Genomic DNA, 27,205 nt, shown 5'->3' with positions numbered 1-27,205 from the left:
AATCCGGAGGAATTTATTTTGCAATTTTGTTTCTAAACTATTTTCAGCGCCTTCCCTTAAAAAAATATCCCTCCCCCCCCCACCCGCAAAATAGGGGCGTTGCTTCAATTCTGTTGCTTTAGGTCGATTAGGAAAACTTAAGTTAAATTATAGATCACATATCTGGATCGGTAGGTGGTTGATATTTTGGACACAAATAAGACGTGTATATTTGACTTTTTCATAAGGCTTGGTGAAACCACATGCATTTGCCACAAACTTGAATGAGCGCGCCATAATGGAACGGGCTGTTTAATATATTCAAATCATTTAAAATCCCACGTGTTCCCGGATATACATCCATCATGCTTTGCGCGTTTCGACAAAATGGCAGCTATCGGGAAACCGTATTTTAGGTTTTAATTTTTGACTACGAATTTGTCATTTTATTGAACCTTAAAGACGACATTATTGACTTGAACGTGTGAGGTACAATCTGTAGAGCGCAGGTGAGTAAATTTTAGAGAGTTTTTTGGGAGGAAAGACTTGGAAAACGAATGGCAAATTCGTGGAAACTTTGGTGAACCCAGTGAGTGCACTCGTGCGTGTCCGAGTCGCCAGGTCACGTTGGCAGGTTGGGAACATTTGTAGCAGCATCTTGTACAATTTTGCGAAGTTCGGCATTAGCAGAACATTTTTTTGTAACTCCGAAGTGGCTTATCATGATCAGAGTATCTTTCCTGATATTGTCAGTCCTAAATTGGTGTTCCGTTTTCAACTTGTTTATCGGTGCAACTTTTTATGAGAGAAACTTAAGTTTCAAAGACCTGACGTGTTGTATCATGGAGGAAGGAATTTGGTTGTATATAGCCCCACGGAAAAAAATCCATACTGAGCCACCACTCAGAGCTCCTGCACACAAGACTATGGGCCATGACGGAACATTTTAAAGTATTATCAAAGAATTGTTGCACCTCTCAAACAGTGTTTCTTCATCAGATTTACTACTTTTTGTACTTTTCAGGTCATATTAAGGAATATGAGTGGTGGCCCAGTATGGAATTTTTCCCTGCTCCCAAATTATACACAGTATTTTGCCCCCAATTTAAAGTACGTTCAGAAAGATTAGAGTATCCAAACACCACTTCTTTGGTGTGTATCGAGAGTCAAGTACATTTTCAATTATGCAAACAAAATTGAAAATGTTTCTCAGTCCCAGATTCATGTCTTTTCAACATTTTTGCAATGACTGATCTTCATAAGATGATGGGGGCCTAAACAAGGGGAAAAAATGGTGTCAGGATCTTTCCATTTGGGTTTTTAGGAAGTGGTCCTAAATGTTTATTTATCTTTGCACTTGGAGTGTAAATGTGATGGAGTCTAAGTTGAGTGCTGAAAAACATGCACATTCAGACCAACTTCACCACTCTTAAATATTATCCCCAACTCCCTAGGCATTTTTGCTGGGGGGGGGGGGGTGGTAAGGGGGTATTACCCCCCGCCCCCAATATTTTGTAAATACTGCCTTTTCCATTCAAAATGCCCATTTTTTGCAACTGGCTTACCCCCCAATATTTTGTAAATAGTGCCCTTTTTTTACGAAGTTCCCTTTTTTTCCTGAACAAGTGCCCTTTTCAAAAAAGAAGTGGTGCCCTTTTTTGTGGCATCTGCCGTTTTGGGTGCCTTTTCCAGAATTGTGCACATGTATCTCCCTGAAAAGCACCATATATTGGCCCTTTGTGTGCATAATTGTCGGTTTTGAACAGCGTCCCCATTGACAGATGGCACTATCCCCCCCCCCCCCCCCCCCCCCCGAATTGTTTTATTTTACGGAGGCCAAGTGTCCGGAGAAAAAACCTGTCTACATTTCACAATGGATGTGCAAGTGCCCTTTTTAAAAAATGTTACCCCCCCCAATAAAAATGACCGTGCTACGCCCCTGTACAACCTCCATTTTTACAACACAAAAAGATGGTCGCCATTGTTCAACAAGCCAGAAACTGTATGCGACCCCAATAAATATGTACGGGTTGAGCTTAGGATGCCCTGCTTATATTCACAAGTCATTCATTACACGCACGTTCGCGTGTGCTTTTCACATTTTTTAGACCTATGTGCACTTATGTAAGCATTATATTGTAGTTCTCACACTATGATTGCAAATCGATGAAGTCTTGCAAAAGTCTTCATTTTTCAACCGGCAATATGGACTAAAAATATAAATGGTTCGTGCAGGTGTTTCACATGTAGATAAAGCATACACTATCCTCTACCTACTGAAACTTGCCATTTCTTTCGGCCTTTTTTAACCCTAACCCCCAAAGGGCTGTTCAAGTACCAAATATCACAGAATACTACATGAGCTGTGCACACATGTATGGAAAGAAATTCATACATAGTATTTGAAGTATAGGGGGCGGTTAGGGTTAAAGAATCGAATGTAAACCTAAAAACAATCGGCCCTTGCTTTTGTTGCTATTAAGCAGTGGCGTAGCCATGGGGGGGGGGGGGGCACAGCCCCCCAATGAAACCTTGTCGCCCCCCCCAGTTGCCCCCCCCCCCACTGAGATTTTGAGTGTCTAAAAAAAATTATCATTGATCTACATGACGCCCCCCCCCATGAAATGTTCCAGCCCCCCCCCAGCGCCCCCCCACTGAAAAATTCCTGGCTACGCCACTGCTATTAAGTATGATGTTTATTTGTTGTGCTGTAACAACAACTCAGTTTTGTCAAAAGCAGTTATATTTGATATCAATTAAAGCACACGTGTTCAACTTTTCACTTGCTTTGCCATCTTGGCCGAACAGTGGAATATCCAGGTGCTTGTCGTGCTTTTCTGTAGTCTCGAATGCAGTCTCGTAAAATCTCGTGTACAATTGTAGGCTTTTGGGCCATGCGTGCGTGACCCTCGGACAAGAAACTGAGGTCAAACAGGGCTCTGCCAGTGACACAGCCACTGACTGGATCGGCATCCTGTTACAATTTTAATTCCATTCTATGGCCAAAAGCAATATGAAAATTGAGTGATACATACTATTTTCTACACAAAATGTCAGAAATACTTCAAAGAAAAACATGTACATGTACAATTAATTAGTTCCGGTTAACTAAATCTGACATGTATTATTGTTGTATGCAAATAATGCAAAACTTATTTTTGTTTCCCCTTCTCCCCTTTTTTTCTCTATAATTCAGATTTCTGCTTACCACCCATGAATGCTCAGCCTACCGTCCCATCCATCTTCTGAAGGAATCTTGATCCTGGACAGTCTGCAGTATATACATCTTGAAATGGTAAGTGACTACAGATTTTGTCGGTGCAAACTCTAGAGTTGAAATCGAGTCCTCATGTTTGGTTTGAGTTCGGTTGGGTAATTTTTTATCTGAGCATCCCCCAAATTGGCTTCATAGTGGTCTCTGATCGTAACTGCATTCACTCACTAACAGTTTTCTAGGTTCATGAATATAGCCAGCCCATTCGTCTGATCAGAGAGTTTCAACCCATTTTTTCAACATTACAGCTAGTTCTCAATCTAGTTTTTTGTTTTTTAATTAAGAGGCGGGCATTCAATTCGTCACTGTTTTCACAAAGGGGCGAATTTCATGAAAATCGTCTGTTTTTCAAAATTTGCTTTTTTGGTGAAAATAAACATGTCAATATCTACAACCTGGTGTAGCTTGAGTAACTCCAGCTCTAATGCTTCGATAAGCATTAGAGCTGGAGTTACTCAAGCTAAACCTGGCGAGGCTATACTTTCAAAAAATTAAATAAAATCTTAATTAATCTAATTAACGAATGGGTGAATTTGCCACAAGTGCTGTTTTGCGTTTTCAGGAAGGGGCAAATTTCCGCACTCTATGGTATTAATAAATTTTCAGTAAATAAATCATACATTGTAATACAATGACGCGTTATCACGAAGGGGCGAATTTCAGGCGCGTGCAATGAAACATTTTCACGAAGGGGCGAATTTCAAGGCGCACGCGCAGTGGGGCAGAATCTGCACATAGTAGGGCGAAATCTGCGCGTACTCACTCTAGCGTTTTCACGATCACGAAGGGGCGAATTTGCTAATTGTTTTTTTGGGTTTTTTTTTCACGAACAGCCACTTCTCTTAATTGATTAATTCTGCAAAACTTATCACCTATTTTTCTTAAAGTTTGCTACATTAAGGAAAAGTAAAATCTCTTCCTTCCTCTGATACCTAAATCTTGCATATTTTATGCATCTTTAAGTTTCAAATTGCCAAATGAAAAAAGGACCAACTTTAAACGCGATTATCTCAAATGTTTGTTCAAACAGTGAAATACTAAATTCGCCTCTTTTTGAAAATGGTGACGAATTCCTCAAACTGTATATCCAATCATCATGTACAGCATTCCATGCTGCACCTCGCTCACATTTTTGTTGGCATGACTGTGAGCTGAATGGGAACTTCTGGTGAAATCTGATGACCATTTTTCGGTTTAAAAAAATAAAGATTTTGAAATTCAACAAATTCTCACTCTATAGGCAGTTCAGCTGCAGCTAGCAAATTTTCATTGCATAAACAAAAACCCTTTAAATTGTGCAAATATTTTCCCAATTTTTGATACTGAATATTACATGTAAAGGATGAGTTTTGAATACATGCGTTGTGTCAGTATCTGACACAGATTGTGTAACTCTGAAACACAGCATTACCTATTAAAGGTATAGTCCACCATTGTAATGTGTGCATTTTGTTCGTTTGAAGCAACAAAAGTGCTCAAAATCTAAAGAAGGGTGCTGAACAACTAACCTGATGAAGTTTCACCTCAGCTTCAGCTGTATTATTTCGAGAAAAAACAACATTCTAGGATGTTGATTTCAAATCAAAAGTTGCTGAATCATGTTTTGAATTGGGCTTGAATTCAGCGTCCGAGACACATTCTCACTGAGCCGATTGCAGCGACACGATGTCGCTCACTGATCCGAAAAATAGCAACCTTGCACGCGCTTCGCCGATAAAAAAACCGAACTGCTAGTATAAGACGCACCGTTGGAAAGGCTTTCTTTTGTTGATTTCTTCAAAATGACAACTTGCCAGGAAGAATAATTTCACAGGGAGTTTATACTATCTTTCAACCAAGTATGTTTTTCAACAACTTACGCCAGTTCCTTTTCGGATAACTGCAAATGATGGACTGTAGCTTTAAAAGCCCAAAACTTAAAACCAACCCATTCTAGCCCGATGAAAAAAATTGGGAGACACACATACTCATGACAGGAAAGACACCAAAGAAAAATTCAGTGGAACAGGGGCAATCCTACTTTTGAGGCTTACGCCTATATCGGTAATTTTAAAAACCTTTTATCAGTACTCTGTATCTGTTCGTTGTAGTTTTGGAGGATGCAAGCAATTTTCCTTAAAGGGAATTAGGTAAAAATGAATGGCATTAACATAACTTTTCATCTGGATTAGTTTGTTGCGAAAGAAGTTTTTGTCTAAAGTCAGTGTTTGGTCAGGCAAATTTTGGTTTCGACACCATGTTGAATTGATAATTTTGTGCAGTCAAAAAGGGCAGGTTGTCCTGCAATTTGCTTGCGCCGGGACGGAAATGTCAGCATCAAGCATTAAAGTCATATTCGGGTCTTAAACCGAGAAATCAAGTGACAGCATTGAACATTGTCAATTCCGACTATTGAACCTTTCAGATTTATCATACCTTCTGAGGTCGGACTATTGAATCTTAATAGTTTTCATCATTTCGTACTATCAAATCTTGGTACGAATTAACCTTATTCTAGACTATCGAATATTAGGACAAATGAACCGTCAAATTATCGAACCTTAATTCGAACCTACGAACCTTGGGATAAACGTTTCTCAATTGTGTAAAACCCTCCAAAATTGTGAATTTGTAAAATTTTAGAGCTAGGTTTGGGGTCTGACGAGTTTGAAACAATTCTTTGTGTAAATCATAAACTTTGTAAGTTCAACTGTTATTTCTTTTACCTTACCCCCAGGCTACTGTCCATCATCCAGCTAACACCTTGGACCTCCGGGTGCCCTTTCACTCCAAGGAGACATCATCAAGTTGCGGTAGATGTGTCCATCTAATCTATGATAAACTGGACTGCGCCCTTACCTACAAACCCCACCTTAAAACCAATGCAAAAATACGCACCGGAAATTACATCATCTAAAGTTGGCTGCTACTGTTTGGGGAGCTAATTATGCGGAAACACTCAGAGCCTCTGTCCTGGCAGAATACTGTGTCCATGTGTGGGCAAACTCAACACCACATGACAATGAGACTAAGCTCCGGAGCCATCCCCTCTACCAACAATGAATAGTTAACGGTTCTGTGCAATATCGCACCCCGGCCTTCACATCCGACACCGGGCAGCAACTGGCAACTTCCTGCCTAGGATGGCGACCAAGACACTCCCCACCTCCCAGGATATCAACCATCCTCCCAGATAGCAGCTACCATCAAGGAAACTCTTTTGGACCCTGGAACAACTTATGATAGCTAGTTACCAACTTTGGCAGCAGGAATGGGACAGGAGCAGCGCCCCACGAACAAGGAACTGATCACCGACTCTACTGTTAGGAATGGACCTCCCACGCAACCTCTGGACCTAGTTGCACTGGTTCTGATCTAGCGGTGGACCCTGCAGGGCTACCATCCACAGTTGGATCAGCATTGTGTCCCCTCTCGATCTGCACCTGCGGAGCTGAGGAGATGATGAACATCATCATAGAGAAGTGCCCTCTTCAGCAGTTCCAAGGCGGTGTCTCAGCACTTCATCTCACAGATGACCAGGCAGTGACGTGGCGAATAACACGCGGGGAAACAGCTTTGAGGAGAGAGATGTGTTTATCTTGAAATGGTAAGGCTCGAAATATGTTTTTGTAAATTCCTTCTTTGATGCAGAAAGTTACTTGAGCTGTGACAAGTTTATATAAGTTACAACTGCAAGAAACAGAGATGCCACTTTTCCGGTCTTAGCTGGAATTCCGGGGTTTTTTTAAATCTCAAAAGCTTCACGGCGCGTGGCGTGTTGTGTGCTAAGCACACGAAGCAATTCAGCCTGGAAATCAAGTCTATCATTTCAGTTTTCGGTGGTTTCCGATGGCAGTGATATACATGTATGTGAATACAAAAAACACCGGGTACCAACTTATAATGTTTTTCACGTGCATCCCGCAGTGCAAAGGTCATGTACACCAACAGTGTTGTGAAATCATGCATGTTTCGTGCCGAATATTACGTTGGAAATTTGGGTAGGCAGCTTAAAGCCATAGAAGCAAAAATTTAAAATAAATAGAACTGGGCTTGGCTATAAGAGAAAGATGACAATGAGGACTTTGTGTCGGAGTGGCTTTTTCACAAAAAATAAAGTTCCGGTTTTTTTTTCATGTAGCTGTTCAGTGGTTTTTCAAGCAGACCCATTCCGTTATTTTTTTTAAGCAGACCCTGGAGCATCTCTAAAGAAAGTCAAAAGAGGTTCTTTTTTTCATGATGTACAATGTATGTACATGTACATGTAGTTAAGTACTGTTTCTTCCCAAATTAATAGTTTTGAGGTGTTCTGGCGAAATGACTGAGGCAGAACCGGGCATGGGTTGAAATAAGGATTTGCTGGTCTCAGCTAAGGAAAGAAAATAAAATTCTCCTTATACTGTTGCAGTGTTTCGTGCACTTCAGTTGGACATTCTGTTGACAAGTTACGGCTGATTCAATATTCACATTAAGGGGGAACCAACTTCCCTGTCCCCATTCCATTGAGTTCAATTTTTAAGTATTAGGCCTAACGTTAGGTCTGTTCCATCCAAAGAATCTTTTCGGGACCCGAGTCCAGGGGTTTCAAAATAAGCCAGCCGATTTTGCCCGGCTATTTGAATTTTTTGCGCCAGCTACTTTTTGCCCAATCATGGGGAAAAAAACCCAATTATTTCTCACCACTGGTACATGTATTGCACAGTGAGAGAACCTTTGAACTAAACCGCGATCCAACTGCAAGTGCCACGTACGCAATATCGGTACCAAACGCATGATGCGGATACGAACATACGTACTCATACATAAAAACATATTAAAAAAACAAAGTTCACTCCTAAAAGAGGATGAAGCATCCCTTTACAAAATTAATGGATCCGTCCATAGAACAAAAACTTCAAGTGATATTTTTTTCAAAGAAGGTCGCGATCAAAAAGTTGGAATTTTGATGTTAATTTGTACTTGTTGATGAAAATATGATTTCAGTTTGGAACAGTAAAAAGGACCTGTTTGTTCTAAGGACAAAACTAATCAGCAATTATATTGCCACAAAGAAAGTGTTCAGTTTAGGCATGTCCAGAGAGACGGAACGCGTCGGGAAAATATATACGTGCGGGAAAATTTGATCATAGATCGCCGGGCTCGGCGCGGCTAGGCCAGGGCGCGGCACGGGCTAGCTACATGTAGCTGGCGGTGCACTGTCCAAATGTTCATTTCTCGGCAATGTCATGATCTACAATTATTTGCGGTGTTTTGTCTAAAACAACAAAAATGAGTTTCCTCCTTCAACTTGTGTTGAAGCATGTGGAAATTGCGATGACCATTTTTATCAGAGACCTGTGCGGTATCCACATGCGTTTACGGTGATTATTTACAAAATGTTGCCTCCGTTCTGCCGATGGTTACAAACTTAAAATCTAAACAAGTATATCGCGAATAGGCCCTATTCTTGAAATTGAAAACTGGGCTGATTTAAAACCAAGAACATTTCTAAGAAAAAAATTTTAGGGCCAAAAAACCTGCAAAGTACATGCAAAGAAAAGGGGAGAAACTTGGAGTAGTCTACTGCATGATTTATTTTTCGTAGTCATGACTCCTGCGAAGATGTGTTTAGCTGCCTAATAACTCCTCTGTTTCATTTTAGTTTGTTTTAATTACACTGAGTTCAAACTTCAATTCAATGTTTAGTTATAGTTAAATAAATGTTCAAGCAATTTGTTCTCGCACTTAAACTAGGCTCAACTTTTCGACACAACAGTAAGGAAAATAATACATGTAGGAAACATCAGAAAGCATCTTTGGCCCTTGCAACAATTTTCAAATTATGTCATACTGGTACAGTCCCTTTTTCTAAAAAGTGCCAATGAAAATACCTGGTTCCCAACTTGTGATTACATTTACAAACTTAGAGCAAGATTATATTTAAAATAAATAAAAACAGACTTTCTCTTTTTTAATTAAAAAAACGTCTGCTCAAGGAAATTAATAATAATAATCGGCATTTAAGAACGCTATTATTAGTAAACTAAATCACAGTGCTTACAAATAATGAACAATTAAATTAAATAAATAAATTAAGTTAAATAATAAAAACAGGTAACATAGACAATTAATTAACCCTTACCCTACTTGACCCTCCAATGCATGCCAATTGTGCCTTAAGAAAATCTCCTATGTTTTTTGCATGGCCCTCCAATATCTGCCATGTCATTTCAAGGGTAACTGGACAGGCACTCCAATACATGCCACAGAGAACAATGAGAGTCCTCTGATAACAAAGTGAGTGCCCCCAGCTGGTCAGTATCAGGCACCCTCCAGGGCCTCCAACTCCTGCCAATTGGAGCCTTCACTGTTAAGACTTGTTATCTGCCAAATAACTGCAGCTGGAGGGCATTGGCATAACCAACTGACATGCAGTAAACTACCCTCAGAGAGTAAGGTTAATTGATTATTGGTGGAATAAATTGGTCTTGATCAGCTTCTTGAATTGCTCGAGAGATTTGGCATTTTGAATGGAAAAGGGCAGACTATTCCACTCCTTCGCTGCAGTGACTGTGAAGGTTCTGTCACCAGCTTTGTTGTGGGTACGTGGGAAAGTCAGACGAAAAGGATTAGAACTAGAACGGAGGTTCGGTCTGGGGGGAACATGAGGCAAAATGCAGGACTGCATATATTCTGGTGACTGGTTGTGAAATGATTTGTATACCAAAAGTAATAACTTGTAACGTAATTGGCCAGGAATCGCCTCAGATTGCACCACAGAGCATCTAGAATTCAACATTTACATGTACATGTATACACAAGATAAAACTGTGATTTGAAGTGTCTATGTAAAGGATGATTTTTTGAGTCAAATTTATTTGGTTATGAAAAGAAATTCAACATATTTGTCTTTTAAGTACCCGATAGGATCTTTGAAACCCAAGTCTCAGATGCCAGAAAATGCCTAGATTGCACCAGAGAGCATAGACAATCCGAAAACTTCCAGGGCCCTCCGCGGGCCCTGGACCCCACGCCATTAGGGGCTGGGACTCACTGCCACCTACTTTCATTCAAACTTTCATTCAAACTTTCATTCAAACTTGTACTACTCTTAACGTTCTGTAAAAGTTTATGTAAAACGCTATAAAGAACGATCTATCACACGTAAAAAACCTCTTTTTTTTAATGATCCCGACACACAGTCGTCTGCTGCAGTCGCATGTGGTTTAAAAGTCCCAACTTTTAATCTCCAAAAAGTTCTTCAGAAAACACCTTTTCAACTCATGGAATAAGTAAGATTATTCACGTTTGTGTATTTATTTCAAGTTGTTTGATGCTTGAATGATTTCTATTGCAATTACATGTAGTTATACTTCAAAACCATAGAGCTATATTAAATTACTAGAGCACTAACTCGATGTACAAAGTAATGCCTGATGGGCGCATCCATGTTTCCTATGGAAAACTCGAAATTTTGTACGGCTATTTGCATATCTGCGTTTGTATTCCATACCGGTGCGTCATTGAAGCTGATATGCCCAAAACTGAAACGCACGATCAGCAAATGAGCGTTTCATTATTTGCTCTACGCAAACAGCGCAGATGCTTTTCGCCGTGACCTTTTTTTTAACCATCAGGACGCGCTTAAGTTGTTTGCGTATCTTCTACTTGCGCGTTGCATTTAGAGTACACTTTTAAAATTCAATCCATCTATTTTGATTGTGTTCTACAAACACGCACATAAATTCAAAATGTCTGCGCCCAGAGCGGCTTCAAAGCGTCTCCGCGCGCAAGAATGAAGAGTTAGTGCTCTAGTAATTTAATATAGCTCTATGGTCAAAACATACATTGTAACTTGACCGGACTATTTGGCAGTGGCACCATCAGGCAGTGACTCCTCAATACTGAAATTCTATCTGACCTGTATATCTAATGGGCAACATGCACTTTTTATTTTAATTTGTCTATAGTCTTTGCTGTTAAGTAATAATTTGCATCAGAAAATTTCCTGGCAAACATACCCAAGACCTGATTTTGGTTTTTCTTTTTAGACAAGTATTTTTTTGCTGGGCATTTGTATATTTACATGTAGCATGTTTTGATGTTTGGCACATGTACATGTAGACGGTAAGTTGTGGATTTCAAATGGAATCTGTAATTTTAATTTGAATAAAATAACTTTATGAATTGCTCCATTCTTTTCAGGACTCTTGCAAGAATCTGTGGAGATGTTCACCTTCGTGTTATCATCAGAGGGGACTTTTTTCTAAAAGAGCTAAGAATTCAAGACATGGGTGAGTTCACCATTCATTTACTTCTCAATTGTGACGCGATCAAGCTAAATGAGTCGTTTGTCGACCCTGGTCAATTTCTTTTTTACAGATTTGAAAAGAGTACAATCTTAGCATTACTGCTGTGAAAACCGCATGCTGATACCATCTTTAGTTCAAAAATTATGGAAGTCGGAACACCAAGAGATGTGATGAAGTGATGTGATGAATTGGCCCTATTTTGACCTGAATCTCAAAATGAAAGTTCCCGACGAACGACTCATTTAGCTTGATCGCATCACAATTGTCACTTCATACGTGTATGTACATGTACATGTACATGTAGCCATGAATGTTGGATGCAAATTGCAACCTCATAAAATTTCAAAAGTGCTTGCAAAAGAAAACCGTAGCATAAGTATTTTTGGCAATTTAAAAAACAAGTGTTTTCTGTAAACTTTTTTTTCAAATCCTGGCTACAAGTTCCAGTATTGTACATGTATGATATTAGCTGTCAAATCTGTTGGTTTTGTGACCAGGAAACAATTTCATGGCCTTACTTAACAGTCAACAGAAACCTGCGTTAAAAAAAGCCAAAAAGTATTGTAATCCTTCAGCCAAACTCACAACGTAGACATGGTAACACTTGCGCGCAAATAGAAATTTTTCCCATCATTTACTTGATTTGTCATTATTCAGTTTTCCCTTGTGCGTTCAAAATTGGTTCGGCAGCATTCAATGAATGGATATAGGCTCCATTAGTAGAATATTACATGCTTAGCAGCGCCATCTAATTGGGCCCTGGTCTTTATCATTCTCGGGTCTTGTTTCATGTCATAAATTCACTAGCTTCATTGATCTCCATTTAAGACTGGATAGGACACAGCGTTCTCCATCTTGTGCACGCAGGCCTAGCCATCGGTGAGGGTTTTAAAGTTTGAAATGCGTTCGTCACACACAGACCATGCAGCACGCGCACATCACGCATGCGCGGTCGCAAACCTTAAACCCGCACTGTACTACCCAGCCGTTTGTGTCTGCGTTTTCCGAATCTTCACTGCGCACAAGTATACGCGTGTCCTAGCCAGTCTTACTAATGGAGATCAATGATAGCTTCATGCCAGTTCAATTTTGGCTTCAAGTGTTGAAAATATAGTCAAATATGTTGTCAAAGTACAATGACAACACGAGACGTCGGACTTATCATGCAAATTTTCTTGATCCTAGGAATTCACGTGTGTAGATGAAAGATTCACAATGCGCTGTGCAACAAAGCGTTTGCCATTTGTCAACCTCACAGTCAACTTGACAGTTTATTGCAATTAACCATCCGTCCAATTAACAAAATTTGGAAGCAAGTAAAAGTCAGTTGTTAGGAAGTTACATGTATAGCGCGCATCCAAACTTAGTAAAACATCATCACCTAGTGCAAAATGAACTGTATAGCAAGTAGCTGCAAATAGGTTGCAGCTTTTTGTATGACGTAAAGCACATAAGCAGCACGCACATAAACACCGCAAACATTAGATGCTTACATGTATATTGTGAATCGCTCATTTATTACTGATTTGACCAATGCGATTGACGGTCTTGCATTTAAGTTTTCATTTTGTTACCACGTGGTAACGAAATGAAAAATTAAATGCACCAAGCAAATGTAACAGATTAAAACTGTGATGTTTAACTATTTTGGATTTTTGCATGGGTTGTCCAAGCAGTAAATCATGTCGTTTTTTCCACTGAGACCAACTGTTAAAATCAAAATGACATCAAGACTTTCCATTATTATTATCTATCGGCATTACTTTTATTCTGGCAGTAGCGTGACAAACATATACTTTTTCTGTAATTTTACATAAAGACCTAAATGAATTTTCATTTTAACTATGCCAACTATCAAAGTATAAATAGCATTGTAATGTCCTTGCAATTATTGCTAGAAATCCAATAGTAGGGCACTCAGTTATGTTTAGCGGAAATGTCTTGAACAAGGCCCTGACTTGATAACGCAGTTAAAAATATTGCTCTCTTAAAAATGCCGTTAAAAATATTGCTAGAAACCCAACTTAATTTAGGTCAGTCAGTTATGTTTGGCGGTAAAGTTTTGTACGAGGCTACATGCAGTTAAAAATATTGCTAGAAACCTAGCTTGTTTTAGGATAGTCAGTTACAATGCCTGTTTGGCGGTGAAGTTTTGTACGAGGATACATGCAGTTAAAAATATTGCTAGAAACCCAACTTATTTTAGGTAAGTCAGTTGTGATTCACGGTAAAGTTTCGCACGAGGCTACATGTAGCTCTTTATAAATCGCAGTTGAATATAACTTACATTTGATAACTATGTACATGTAGGAGGTAGAACAACGATTAAATAGTACTAATAATCCTTCAGGACTTTAATTTTATATTTACAAAAATGCTGCATTGCACTGCTGAAAAAAAGAACAGTTAATTTCTCTTAATTTTTTTAACATGTCTCTACCGACTTCTTTGTGAATGTTACTGTCCATGATAAAACTTTCTCACAATTTGAATTGGAACTAACTTGCCGTTCACGGATATCTGATTAGACCAGTGATTTTACTTGACAAAAATGTAGCATAAAACAAGAAACATAAGCAGGAGAGCGGCAGCAGTCAGTGCTATCAGCTGCCCTTTGGTCCAGCTTGGCTTCTTCTGAATACTTGTAGGTCGTTTAGGGTAACTGACAGGCTTGGCGTAGTAAGGGTCGATAGGTTTACGCGGCTCCTCCTTGGCGTCATCCTTAGCAGCGCGGGAGGCTTTGAGAGCTTTCGCTGCAGCCCACTGCCATCGCTGCTTGTTGACCTGTGTGGGTTACAGATTTTAAAACAAAATCACTTACAAATGATTTTAAAGAATTGAAGACATTTGGTTGTAAGCAGATGTACACGTTGATGTACAAGAAATTCCCAGTTTTATCAAAACATTCTGAACGTCTTGAATTTTGGATACTTACTGAAATGTTCTTCCGTTTCTCTCTGGTTAAGAACAGACTAGTAGTCGCCTGCAATGGAATAGAAAAGTAAACATTAAATAAAATTGACGTCCTTAAAAATAATGATGATTGATGGAAGTTTTGATAAATACAGTCGAACTCTGATTAGAAGAACACTGTTAACTAGATTTACGTTTGTGGACACAGGGCTGTTTCGGTATTTCTTTGTGACGTGTAACATGTAAAGTTTTAAGTGTAAGTTTCATCAAGGGAGGAAGTGTAGCTCTGTTTATAGTAAATGGTGGCATATACTTCTGTACATGTATGTGATTATATTCTCATAGGGCTTTGAATCATGATGTCACATTATGTAATGACGTCATGATGACGTCACCAATAATACAACATCCTGCTTATAACAAGCATAATTTTAGGTCCCAAGTCTTTGTCTTTCTTTGTTTTTCATTACTGATAATACAAGGTACCTGTTATAACAAGGTAATTTGTGAAGTCCAAAGGACTATAAAGGTGTTCGACTGTAGTGACATTTTATCTAGGAAATTATAAACATAAATTAAACAGGCAGGAAAACAAACATTGTAGCATCAGAAAGATTATCACTGTGGAAAGTCTTGATGTTATAACGGTTTTGCCAAAGCAATTGATGAGACGTATACTTATGTACATGTAAATCGTTTACCTTAGCAGCCAGTGCGTCAAGATGCACTATCTGGTCCGGAGTTGGCAACAGACCCTTGGCTTGATAGATGAAAGAGATTGCCTGCAAAACAACCGATGAAAATGTCTCGTAAACAATCCATTGAAAAAACGCATCTTTTACACATTGCTATTAACCTTTTTTTTTTCGGTACAGCATCTTTGTAATCTGTTTGCACTCTGCATTATTTTTTTGGGTCCTTCAGACTTTTGTAACATTGAAGATTGCAACAATTAGATATAAAACAAACTATATCTTGGACAACCCATGAACAATCTGAAAAAGTTTATTTTTGAATGGCAGCCAACTGTACTAAAAATTAAACCCCGAAATTGTGATCTACTTAGTCCGATGCTGTTTGTATTCCTTACAGATGTCATTATTTAACAACTGCTCTACTGTTGAATTAAAATTAAACTGGCATAGAACTTGTGAATTTGTGACATTGTTACCACATCATTTTTAACATGAAATATTGAGAATAAATCTGTCCCCTTTTCTGCCTTTCTTAATAATTTTCCCCCCTTAATTTTGTTTCTTTCAGAAAACTTCATTGAACAGCGACTTTGCAGCAGATCAACCAGGTTGGTAGGGTAAGTGGGGGAGGGGGGGGGTTAGGGGCAGGGAGTTAGGCCGGGGGAGGGGGGTTAGGTGGTAGGTTAGATGGGGGGGCGCTAGTGTAGGGTGGGTAGGTTAGACTAGGGTGGGGAGGGTTAGACTAGGGTGGGGAGGGTTAGCGTAGGGCGGGGAAGGTTAGGGTGGGTCGGGGAGGGTTAGCGTAGAGTGGGGAGGGTTAGTGTAGGGCGGGGAGGGTTAGCGTAGGGCAGGGAGGGTTAGCGTAGGGCGGGGAAGGTTAGGGTGGGTCGGGGAGGATTAGCGTAGGGTGGGGAGGGTTAGCATAGGGCGGGGAGGGTTAGCGTAGGGCGGGGAGGATTAGCGTGGGGGAGGGTGGGTCGGAGAGGGTTAGCGTTTGGTCGAGGTCCGGAAGGTTTGCGTAGGGTGGGGTAGGTTACAAAATATCAAAAAAAATTCAAGTTTTTATTACCAAAAAATTTGTTGATTTTTTCTTCCCGAAAATTTTGGTAAAAAAAAAAAACACCCCCCGGGTCCCTCCCCTCCGGGGGGGCCCTCCCTTCCCGGGGGCCCTCCCTTCCCGGGGGGTCCCTCCCTTTCCCCAGGGGGCCCTCCCTTCCCCAGGGTCCCTCCCCTCCCTTCCCGGGGGGGGGGGGGGGGTCCCTCCCTTTCCCTGGGGGGGCCCTCCCTTTCCCCGGGGGCCCTCCCTTCCCCGGGGGCCCTCTGGGGGGGGGGGGGGCCTCCCTTCCCCGGGGTCCCTCCCTTCTGGGGGGGGCCCTTCCTTCCCGGGGGCCCTCCCATCCCCAGGGGACCCACCCACCCTTCCCCGGGGACTACCCCGCTAACTAACTCTCTATGCTGGGCCGTATGTACCACATATACATGTTGAACCCATCATAGAGAGGTAGTCAAGTGTGTCGCCTTGAACCAACCTGCATGGTGTTCCCCAGGGCAACGGCCGACTCGGCAGCATGGATCAGGTACTCCACAGTCTTGGTCTGGTTCCCTGCCTTACGCCAGTGAGTCACAAGCTGAGGGTAGATCAACTGCAAGGCCACCTCTCCAGAACTTGCCGGTTTCCTGCGAGGGAAGTGGAAGGAAAACTTTTCAAAGTCAAAATGTTAATTGCAATTTGTAATTGTGATGAAGTGTACTGTACATTCAATAAAATAAATTATTTAAGTTGAGAACTAAGTTTTGTGAATGCTTTATTTCTTTGCCTGTGTTTTGTACAAGTTAAAAATAGAACAAAGTTTAGCTTTTAGCTTGCCCAAATTTAAGCATGTTTGACAAAACATACTGCTTTCAGTTGAATTTCACAAAAGAAACAACACTCGCGTCAGAAAAACTGCGAGGAAAAAAACTATTTGATGGTTGGTTCAACTCACCTCTGCTGAACCATTCGACTCTTCTTTTTGATCAGGCTGAACATCTTTTCTGAAATTAAAGAAATGAAATACACGCTGTAAATAAAATTGAGATCATGCAAGGAAAATAACATAACTTTGCACCTTTCTTATAGCATTGATTTGACGAAAACCATCGGAAAAATATGTCGCAACATGACGCCACTTCCGTGATTGTGTACAGAGTCAATGGACAGTCAAAAAAAATGTTCCTAACAAAATTGGAAATGTTTCTCAGTCCTAGATTCATGTCTTATCATTTTCGCAATGAATAACCTTCATTCAGATGATATGCAGTAAACTCCGACTAAGTCGGCACTCTCAGGACCCTAGAATTTGTGACGACTTACGCGATTGCCGACATCTGCTGTAAGTCGTCATGTTGCTGAATGCCCTTTTGCACACATGATTCATTGCAATAATTGGCTTCGATTTACCCTGGGTTATCTGCATAATGCTTGAGTTGAATCCAACAAATTAATCCTCAAATTGTATCATCACGTTTGGGGTATTGATAATGGAGACCATGAGTATACATGTACACATGTACGTGCACAGTAATGAATTAAATGCGTGCGTGGTCCGGCACACACGTATTGACAGCAGCAGTAGTCATTCAATATTAAGACGATCCCCAAAATGGACAGAGCGCATGCGTACGGCCTACAGGGGGGTACTGGTATTGATATGCTTGTGATATGCGATGTATGCAGTAGGACACCCTTTTGCGACACCGATACATGCAGCGAACACGGCCGTGCCACTTTTCACTTGACACTTCTTGCCAACCGCAGTACAGAGAGTAACACGACGATTTGAGCGAAATGGCGACTTATAAAAGCCGACTTAGAAATAAAAAAGTCAATGGAAATGCGTTACGGACAATCGGGACTTAAGTCAGACGGCCGACTTGAGCGACTTGACGAGTTGTATGAAGAAAAGAGTGGCGTCAGGTTGCAACATTTTGTTCAAACCATCTTTATAACCTAAAAGATTATGCGGGCATTTTCAAAATTTACTGTCCAAGTTTTCAGAAAACAGGATCTTCAAAATTACTACAGTGTACATGTACTAGAAATTCAGAAGTTAATTTTTTTCCAAAACAAACACGTTAAGTTCATACAGTCATAAAAATCAAGTCAAACTTCAAGTTGAAAATAAATTTGGTAAAACTATTTGAATCTGTTTTAGAACAAGTATCAGGGATGGCACATCTTTAATGCTACATGTACATAAAGTTAATAAGTGAAGCGCTATGCGAAAACTGTTTACGTACAAAAACAACATCAGAAAACGGGCATTTTCAAAGCAGTAATAGATGCGTTCAAAGTGTAATACATGCTGGAAAAACCAGGCTTTTTTTGATGGCAGCTTTTTTGCTGTTTTACTCAAAGGCCTGATTATATAACATTGCAGTATGTCTTGACAATAAGAATTCCTAACTATTGTCAGCAGGCAGCTAAGAAAGTTCATTAGGTGTGCAGGTCAATAGTGAAAAGGTTACTGAGCATGCCAGATGCTGTGGGCAAACCCCCAAAGTGGGAAAGACAGCTTTTCGAAGCTGTAATAGTGGTGAAGCATCGATAAGCATATCAGAACAGCTTTTTGCTGGGTGGGTGGGAATGGCAACTGATGCAGGTAGGGTAATTTGAAGACGTTTTTTGGAAAAAACTGAAAAAAACATAATTTTTGGTTTACAATATTAGCAACAGAAAATGTGGGGTAAAATTAAGGTAAAAAAAAGTTTTAAAAAAATTCCTACAGTCACAAAATTTGCATTTTTTTCTTTAAGCAACACAAAAAAATTGGGACATTTGGACTCGAAGGATTTCAAAGTTTTTAGGTTTTAGAGCATTGAAATACAGGATTTTTTTTCACATCTAGAAATAAGCTCCTTATTTGAATAAACCAAGCGTTTTCATTTTTTTTAAATTGACCCACATTTAAAGGTTTTACTTGTTTGGAAGTTTTGGAAATACATGTACAACTTTGGGAAACAGAAATTCTACTTTATATATTTTCTGCAGCCGATTTCACAAATTTTACGCAATGGCATAACTCAACTACATTTCATGCTGCGCTACATTTAAGTTAATGACAATTTCACAAAAGTTTCATAGTGTGTTAGTCTGCAACTTGTGCAACAAATTATGGTGTAATTTGCGCAATCTTTGTGTGGCATAGCACCTGGAAATGAACTATTTTAGCAGCAAATCCTAATTGTCATGGCGCCTATTATTGCACAACTTTTCAATTTTGATACAAGACACGGCTTTGTCTCAAGTAAATTAATTGCTATTTTACTTTCGACAGAATTTTTAGAATAGCTGCACGATTCCGAACAACGTGGGACAAAATTGTTTTCAAAATAACAGGCAGAAGTGATTCAACAACTGTTTCGTGAACGAACAAAACCATACACAAACAGCTGTCATAAATGCTGTTATTTTCCTTGTCTAAGATGTTAAGATTATTGAAATGTTGCGCAGCTATGCCAAGTTCGTGAAATCGATCATAGTCTATTGCCCAGCTGCACACTAAATTTGTTGCCTAAGTCCTACGCATTGTGTAAGTTACGCACTGTTTCGTGAAATCGGCTGCATAGTACACTGTATCCAAAACCTACAAACCTACATGAAAGTCAAGTTTGGAATGATATGACAGATAAAGAGCAAATAATTAAAATTATGGGAAACCGTTTTCATTTTCCCTTATAAAAAGAATCAGGTTTTGTAGGGGGAAAAATTATGAATTGTTCAAAAAAATGAATTTATGAATTTTAAAAAATACATGCATGTGTGACTCAATTTTAGGTGCACACAAATGTTTTTACAAGAAGACAAAGTCCATGATAATTGTTACACTCTACTTTGTTTCTAATTTTAAAAGAAGGTTATGTTTTGTTGTTCTTGGTAACTTTTAGACTTCTTCGGTAACTGCTCTCCGATTTACCTTTTTGGTATAACGTCAATTTTTTTATATATATTTCTGCCTCCGGTTACCCGACCTACCCTAATTTTATGACGCGACCTTAAAGTTTTTATCGACAATATTAAAAAAAAAAGGGTCCTGTTCTATTAACGCTTGGAATATTTTTGCCATCCATATTTTTTGTTTGCCTATTTACAACCACTATTTCCGGAAGAAAACCTCTGTTGTTTCCCCTTGATGCCATCAGCATAGGCTTCATGGTGGAGGAAGCACATGCGTCATATGCATGCAACAACGTTAGACTATTTCCCATCACACTAAAATGGCCAACATAGCGTAGCAGGTTGAATTGCACACCGTAAAAATGCCAAACAAACATCTGCAAGTCGATTCAAAGAACATCATATCTTTTTTTTTTCTGGTGCATTTATTTTCTGTATTAATGTTTTTGGTTCGAGGTTGTACCATTGGCAGCAAGTGGTTCATTGCCCGCTACACAATCCAGTTTAGTCACGCATTTTTATCATTCCACATTGTTAAATGTTTACTCGAGAGGGAAAATCCAAAGTTTGATTTATTGGGTTTTTAAGTGCTCCAAAATTCTGTCAATATCATTCCAAACACGTACATGTAGCTTTTCGGATACAAAGTGCTGCTGATAGGATTACAAAATCAATCAAAATAAGGCCAAGAAAAAAAAAGTTTCCTATTAGACTAAAAGGTGAGTGGGTGGGTAATCGTTTTTATTTCTCCTTCTCAAAATTTTTATAGAAATTGTGTAGGACGACGGTGAAATAATTTCTTTTTTTTTTCTTTTTCGTGCGTTTGTAACATTTCACAAGACCACAATGTTGACCAAAGACACAGGTCGATGTCCACAAAAATATAAGATTTAGATTCTGCATGATTTTCTAGGTTGGGTTGGGTATGATAGGAAACATGTTTTCTCTCGGCATAATCCAGAAAATAAGCCAGTTCAGTATTCCAGTTGCACATGATGATAATTGTTTGAATTTGGGAATATAAAGCAAATCAATGTACAGAAGTCCATGGCAAATGGTAGCCAAATTTACAAGCAGCACTTTTTCCCACGCATCTAAACGGAAGCTTGAAACGATTTTGTACTTCCCTGACAATTTTTCTGATTACCTAAATAATTTTGCATTGACATATGGCAGATAGCATGTGCAAGTGAAGTACAGAAGTGGCTTACTGTAAAGGAATATAAAATTGTCTTACTTTTTTTCTTGCTGAATCCGAGGTAACGTTGCTCCAAGTAGATGGCATATCTCTCATGCAGCTTGCGCCGTTGTTTTTCCACAAGGAGTCCATAGGCTGTTTCTTGAAGTGTGGCCGACTGGAATCGCAACAGCCCATTCTCATAGATGAAGACTCCTGCTGAGATGAGGCCTCCTATGCTCTCAAGGACCTGGTGGAGAAATATCAAATCATCGGTTAGATGTCAGATCAGTAACTTGATTGAACTGAATGAAATATGCCTAATACAAGAACAGGTCCAAAATGTTCAAGGTACATCCTTGGGAACACTTGCTTTTTTTGTGCATTTGTTTTTTTGTTTCAAGCAACAAAATTGCTCAAATTCTGAAGGAGGGGGAAAAAACTAACTTGTTGAATTTTCAGCTCAGTGGATACGTTAAAAAACAAAACCAGCTAAGGCAAAAAAAAAAATAGTCGGTCTCTGGTCAGCCCGAAGTTCCGGAATTGATGCGGCGATGCGGTTTTTTTGGTGGTTTTTTTTTTTCAAGCTTGTATTGTACAGACAAGGTGGGTACCGGTACTATTTTGCTTTTTTGTGTCCTCATTAAACATTGGTGTCCTCCATAATTTGCCTTGGTGCCCTTTATCATTTGCCTTGGTGCAATTTCCCCATTCCTTGGTGCTCCTTGGTACAAAAATTTGAGGAGGCGCAGCAATAGAGGGCGCTGTTGTAGCTTCCGTGTTAATTTGAAGAAAAAAAAAAGGTTTACGCGCATGATTAAAATCGACGCGCGCGCTGACCAGAGACTGAGTATTGGACAATTTTTTGGTCTCGTAACTGGACTCTGTTGCTAACACACACAAAAAAACATGCCCGCAGGCACATTTTCTCAAACCACATTCAATAACATTTGGGTTTTTTCCCCCGAATGATGCTATTTCAGGCGGAATAATTTCACAGGGTATTTGGTTCTAGTCCTATCTTCACTTTGAGCAAGGATTTTCTCGTTACATTTTCGGGAAATCGCAAATGTTCCTACGTGCCTTTGTGCTTTTAAACCCAGTTACAAAATGCCTGTGTTCCCCACTACATGAAATATCAAGTTGAGAAGCCCCACTACTTTCTTTACACAGCAATGTGATATCAATTTGATTCACAAGCCTAAATTGTCAACCTGTTATATGGGTTTTAATGAAATGATTGTTGGGACTTTAGTATCAAAGTGATGAGGAGTTATATCTGCAATCTGCCATGCATTGCACTTCCACAAACAATGTTTAAATTTGTCACGTGCAAAAGAGAGACGGACCAAACATCGGTGAGAGTTAGCAGGCTTATGATTTTGCAAAATGATTTGCAATCAGTAAATGTCACACTCCATTCCGAGTCAAATCTAAACTTAAGAAGGTCGCACTGAAAGCAAGATTGTTTGGCAGGATGTTAACTGATACACATAAGTTGAGAAACGGCAACAGGACAAATGCTTGCATTGTGAGTCACTTGTACTAAAGTTGTTCTCCCTGTGCTCGACAGGGTGAGTCAAGAAAAACAAAAATCAAATGTTGAGACTATTGTTTTATTGAAGTTCTGCATGTAGCACTTTCAAAATCTAGGACATGCAAGCGCAATTTATAAGCTTTCTTTTAGTACAAGAATCATTCAAATCACTTAAGTACTTTTCAAGTTACGGAATTTTAAACACAACCACCGTTTTAAAGTTCTGTCCACGGATCACAAAAAAAGGTGTGCATTCTTTCAGCAAAACGAAAACAATTCACACACATCCCTGTGTGATTTGTTTTCCGTGGACAGAACCTTACACAGTGGTTGTGTTTAAAATTCCGTGACTTGAAAAGTACATGAGTGATTTGAATGATTCTTGTACTAAAAGAAAGCTTATGACTTGGGCTTTCATATCCTAGATTTTGGAAGTGTTACATGCACAACTTCACTAAAACAATATTCCCAACATTTGGGTTTCGTTTTTTTTACTCACCCTGTATGACAAATTCAGTTTTTATTCATGAAATTTGTTCAATAACAAATTTTTTGGCTATCTACAACCTTCAGAAGCAAAGCTTTCATCTTGGCTTGCTACAAGTGCTGCCAAGTACTGATCAAAGGATAAACGACTTGTCTTAGCTTGTGTACAAAATGTACGGAATGGATTGTCTACATGCGTGATATGCCCCGTCTGCGTATAGAACAATGCATAGAACATGTAGAACAATGCGCACGCGCCATGATTGCTGACAGCTGGCATTCTGACGGATATTTGACAATATACTGCAGTCACGTGCCGAGTTTCGTGCACGTGCATGCCCAAGTGCCGTATCACGCATCTAACCAGAAATCTGAAGCAATTTGAAGCAAGAAACAGTACTGCCCCTATAGAGTGTGATGAGTTAGGCGAAGGAACTAACGAACATCGGATAAAAGTCAAGAACTGAGTGCTTACCTTGTGTGCTGGAGTAAGAGGCATGAGATGGCTGAGCACTGCATTATTGAAGGAGGCCCCAATGATGGATGCTATCTTGACAGCTGTACCCTCGGCAGCAGGGAGACGATCAATGAAGGCAATCATACACCCTGTGGACAGCAAGATGATGATAACAGGTCATAATTTAAAACACTTGCTCTGAACTGCAAACAAGGCCGAATTAAAACTGGCAAAGAACCTTCCAATTTGGTGGCACTGCTAAGCACATTTTAACACAGCCTCCATTCGTTTCAAGGGCACCAAAAGCAGCATAACAAACAGTACGCTAACCTCAATTGTACAATTTGCTTTATAAATATAGTGCTGCAACAATATCAATCTCCGTATTAAGCAAGCAAGGCTTTCCATGTCGACATCACCCAATTTTTTTTCTGCATTAATTAGCACACCTTTAGGCAATAAATTAATTATCAAGCAGTGCTATGAAATCGGCCACAAGTCACAAGTATGACAAGAGTTGCTCGAAATGGCGGCAAACCATTCTTTTTAACAAATATTTTGTTGATCAAATTAGGTTTTGCCCTTCACTGATGTATAAACACTGTATACTCAGTGTGTTACCTCCCGAGTGAAAGTTGGAAAAAATCACTCGGGTGGGACTCGAACCCACGACCTCCTGCTTTCTAGTGCAGATGTCTTACCACTCGACCACCGAGCTTGCAGGATCGGTTGGCTGGTTCGAATCTCATACAAAAAAATCCATCTAATGAATAGTTAATGCGGTACCCGCTGCTATGTACATCAGATTCGAACCAGCCAACCGATCCCGTTAGCTCGGTGGTCGAGCGGCAAGACATCTGCACTAGAAGGCAGGAGGTTGTTGGTTCGAGTCCCACCCGACTGAGTTTTTTCCAACTTTCACTCGGGTGTTTATACGTCAATGAAGGGCAAAACCTAATTTGATTTACAGCACCCCGACGCAAAATTCCATCTTATGAAATATTTTGTTGTGCAATTAATGTGCTTTAGCAGTTTCACAAAATCAACTGCATTATTAAAAAAACAGCCAATTGTTCACAATCATTTAACATTTTCTTATAATGTGAAGTTTTAGCTGACATCACTCATAAGGAGCTTAGGGACTTCACGCAGAAGTACCCCCTCAACAAAGAAAATGAGAGACGGAGATGAAGGACAATTGAGCGCTACATGTATGTACTCTGTGCACGAACAGTAAATGGTGTTTTTAGATGACTTTCGCGCGCCCAATGGACGGGACACACCACGTGTACGTACTTGGCGCGAACTAAGCTCAAACAATTGTATTCTAAATGTGCACAAATCGTCTTTGCTTTCGTGTCTGCAGCCGATTTCACACGTTTGACACATTTCACAAAAGTTGCACAGAGTGTAAGTCCGCGACTTACGCAACAAATTATTGCGTAATATACAGTCATTTTAGGTGGCATAGGGACTGACAATGGACTATTTTACTGACCAATCATGATTGTTGTGGAGCTTGTTATTGTACAAATTATCAAGGTTGAGACAGCAAACTCGCAGCTTTTCGAAGTAAATAAAAATTGCCATTTTTCCGTGACATAACTTTTAGAATTGCCGCATACTTCAAAAGAAAGTCCGACAAACTTATTTTGCTAAACGGCTGGTGGAGGTATTCAACGACTCTTTCGTGGCTGAACGGAAAACAAAAGACATCGCAATATTATCCTCATCCAACATGTTTGAATTATCTAAAACCTTGCGTAGCCACACCAGGTTTCATGACCTTCCTCGTAAATTTAATGCGCAGCTATGAAGCAAATTTGGTGCGTAAGTGATACGCATGGCGTAAACTACGCACTGTTTTGTGAAATCGGCTGGAGGAATGTCCCTCCCAGTTGTTCCCCTAACTCTCGATCCCTGAATCTTCAGAGAGGGTACTTGAGAGTCCATGTCTTTCTTCCACAACTACACAAGAGGTTTGTGCATGTTCAGGACAAAATTTGGTCGAGCGTTCTCTACAGGACCAAGTGAGTCTGCCCACCGTGTGCCACGTACTGGCTGGGCTCCTGCAGAGTCCATACAGTTTGTACATGCTCACTCCAAACCCGTATGCATTCACTGCCGACTATTCATGAGGAAAGTTTTTCAGATGTAGTTTTTGGACTTACCACTGAGCGACGCAGGTATCTCTAGATCAATCAGTCTGACTCCCTCGGCCACATTGCAGTGAGGTTGCTTGCCCTTGGTGTTGATCTCCAGCAACTGATGATGCAGTAGATTGCTGACACACTGCTTGACCCAGGATGGGTTGATTTTGCCTGCCAGACGAGAGCCCAACAAACTGAAAGAGAAATACAGAGAATTCACCCGTTAACAAACTTGCCAATGAACTTAGTTTAAATTAATCCCCCATCTTGACAAATAATACTTGTACTGTCAAAAAATCAATCCATTTGATAGCACAATTTTGAGCGACTAAAAGTCAGAATTGATTTGTGATTACTTCATGAGCAAGGTGCATTTTTTGACTTTTTTTCTTAAAGCCAAAGTCCATCATTTGCAGCTATCCAAAAAGTAACTGGCCTAATTACATGTATTGTTGAAAAACATACTTGGTTGAAAGATAGTAAGGGGACTAAACTCCCTGTGAAATTATTCTTTCTGGCAAGCTGTCATTTTGAAGTAATCAACAAAAGAATGCCTTTCCAACAGCGCTTAAGAAGCCCCATAGGAAATTTAAATTAGTAGTTTGTCTTGTTATTCGGCGAAGCGTGTGCAAGCATTGGCACGACGCACACGCGCGCTCGGTTGCTAAAATTCGCCGGATCAGTGCACGACATCGCGTAGCTGCAATCGGCTCAGTCAGAACGTGTATCGGACGCTGAATTCAGGCCCAATTCAAAACATGATTCAGCAACTTTTGATTTGGAATCGAGATCCTAGAATGCTGTTTTTCTCGGAATATACAGCTGAAGCTTAGCTGAAACTTCATCAGGTTAGTTGTTCGGTACCCTTCTTTAGATTTTGAGCACTTTTGGTGCTTCAAACGAACAAAATGCACAAATTACAAATGATGGACTATACCTTTAAACATAATGAACACCATTTGCAAACATTTGTAAATGATAGGTCTAAGCATCCTGTGAAATCACTGCGCCTAGTTAGCTGTCATTTTCCAGAAAAGAGGAATTACCATCATTTTTTCGCGATGGTGAAAACCAAACGGTTGAGAGAGAAAAAAAAAAGGGGTTTTTTTTCTCAAATACTGCCACAAACTGACCTAAATTTAGTTTAGTTTGCAATAGTTTACGTTTCTGTGAATGAGAAATATTTTTCCCGGAATGACAAGGAACCAGGTATCCTACTGAAGTAGAACACGGTACCCACGTACCCGTAATAAAAAACAAGCCCAAAATTCAAATCCCGATATTTGTCCAAAGAGCTTTATAGCTTTACGGTGTAAACTTCAACTTTCGCA

General features: G+C 39.8%; 1 protein-coding gene and 1 long non-coding RNA gene across 3 annotated transcripts in view; one reads left to right on the top strand and one right to left on the bottom strand.

The window, feature by feature from the left end:
• Positions 1-358: 358 nt before the first annotated feature.
• Positions 359-15,753, top strand: LOC119728221. The gene is made up of 5 exons (XR_005271020.1): positions 359-488; positions 3,176-3,274; positions 5,970-6,839; positions 11,417-11,505; positions 15,700-15,753. It is a non-coding gene; the product is annotated as an uncharacterized LOC119728221 (long non-coding RNA).
• The window catches only part of LOC119728219 (adenylate cyclase type 10-like), a 37,902-nt gene continuing 24,022 nt past the window's right edge, over positions 13,326-27,205 (bottom strand). The window contains exons 19-26 of one of the 2 annotated variants that reach the window (XM_038200370.1): positions 25,896-26,068; positions 23,743-23,873; positions 21,305-21,494; positions 17,117-17,165; positions 16,661-16,808; positions 15,138-15,218; positions 14,459-14,506; positions 13,326-14,307 (exon numbers count right to left, since the gene is read on the bottom strand). In XM_038200370.1, the coding sequence (XP_038056298.1) occupies positions 14,062-14,307; positions 14,459-14,506; positions 15,138-15,218; positions 16,661-16,808; positions 17,117-17,165; positions 21,305-21,494; positions 23,743-23,873; positions 25,896-26,068 (1,066 nt within the window). In that variant the 3' untranslated portion in view covers positions 13,326-14,061. Of the gene's footprint in view, positions 14,308-14,458; positions 14,507-15,137; positions 15,219-16,660; positions 16,809-17,116; positions 17,166-20,059; positions 20,062-21,304; positions 21,495-23,742; positions 23,874-25,895; positions 26,069-27,205 lie in introns of those variants that run through there. The other variant, XM_038200371.1, reaches the window with a different exon arrangement.

The sequence above is a fragment of the Patiria miniata genome, unplaced genomic scaffold (genome assembly GCF_015706575.1).
Source record: "Patiria miniata isolate m_02_andy unplaced genomic scaffold, ASM1570657v1 HiC_scaffold_20, whole genome shotgun sequence".
Taxonomy (NCBI): domain Eukaryota; kingdom Metazoa; phylum Echinodermata; class Asteroidea; order Valvatida; family Asterinidae; genus Patiria; species Patiria miniata.
Note: the sequence above shows the minus strand (reverse complement) of the source record. Positions and strands in the feature narration are given on the sequence as shown.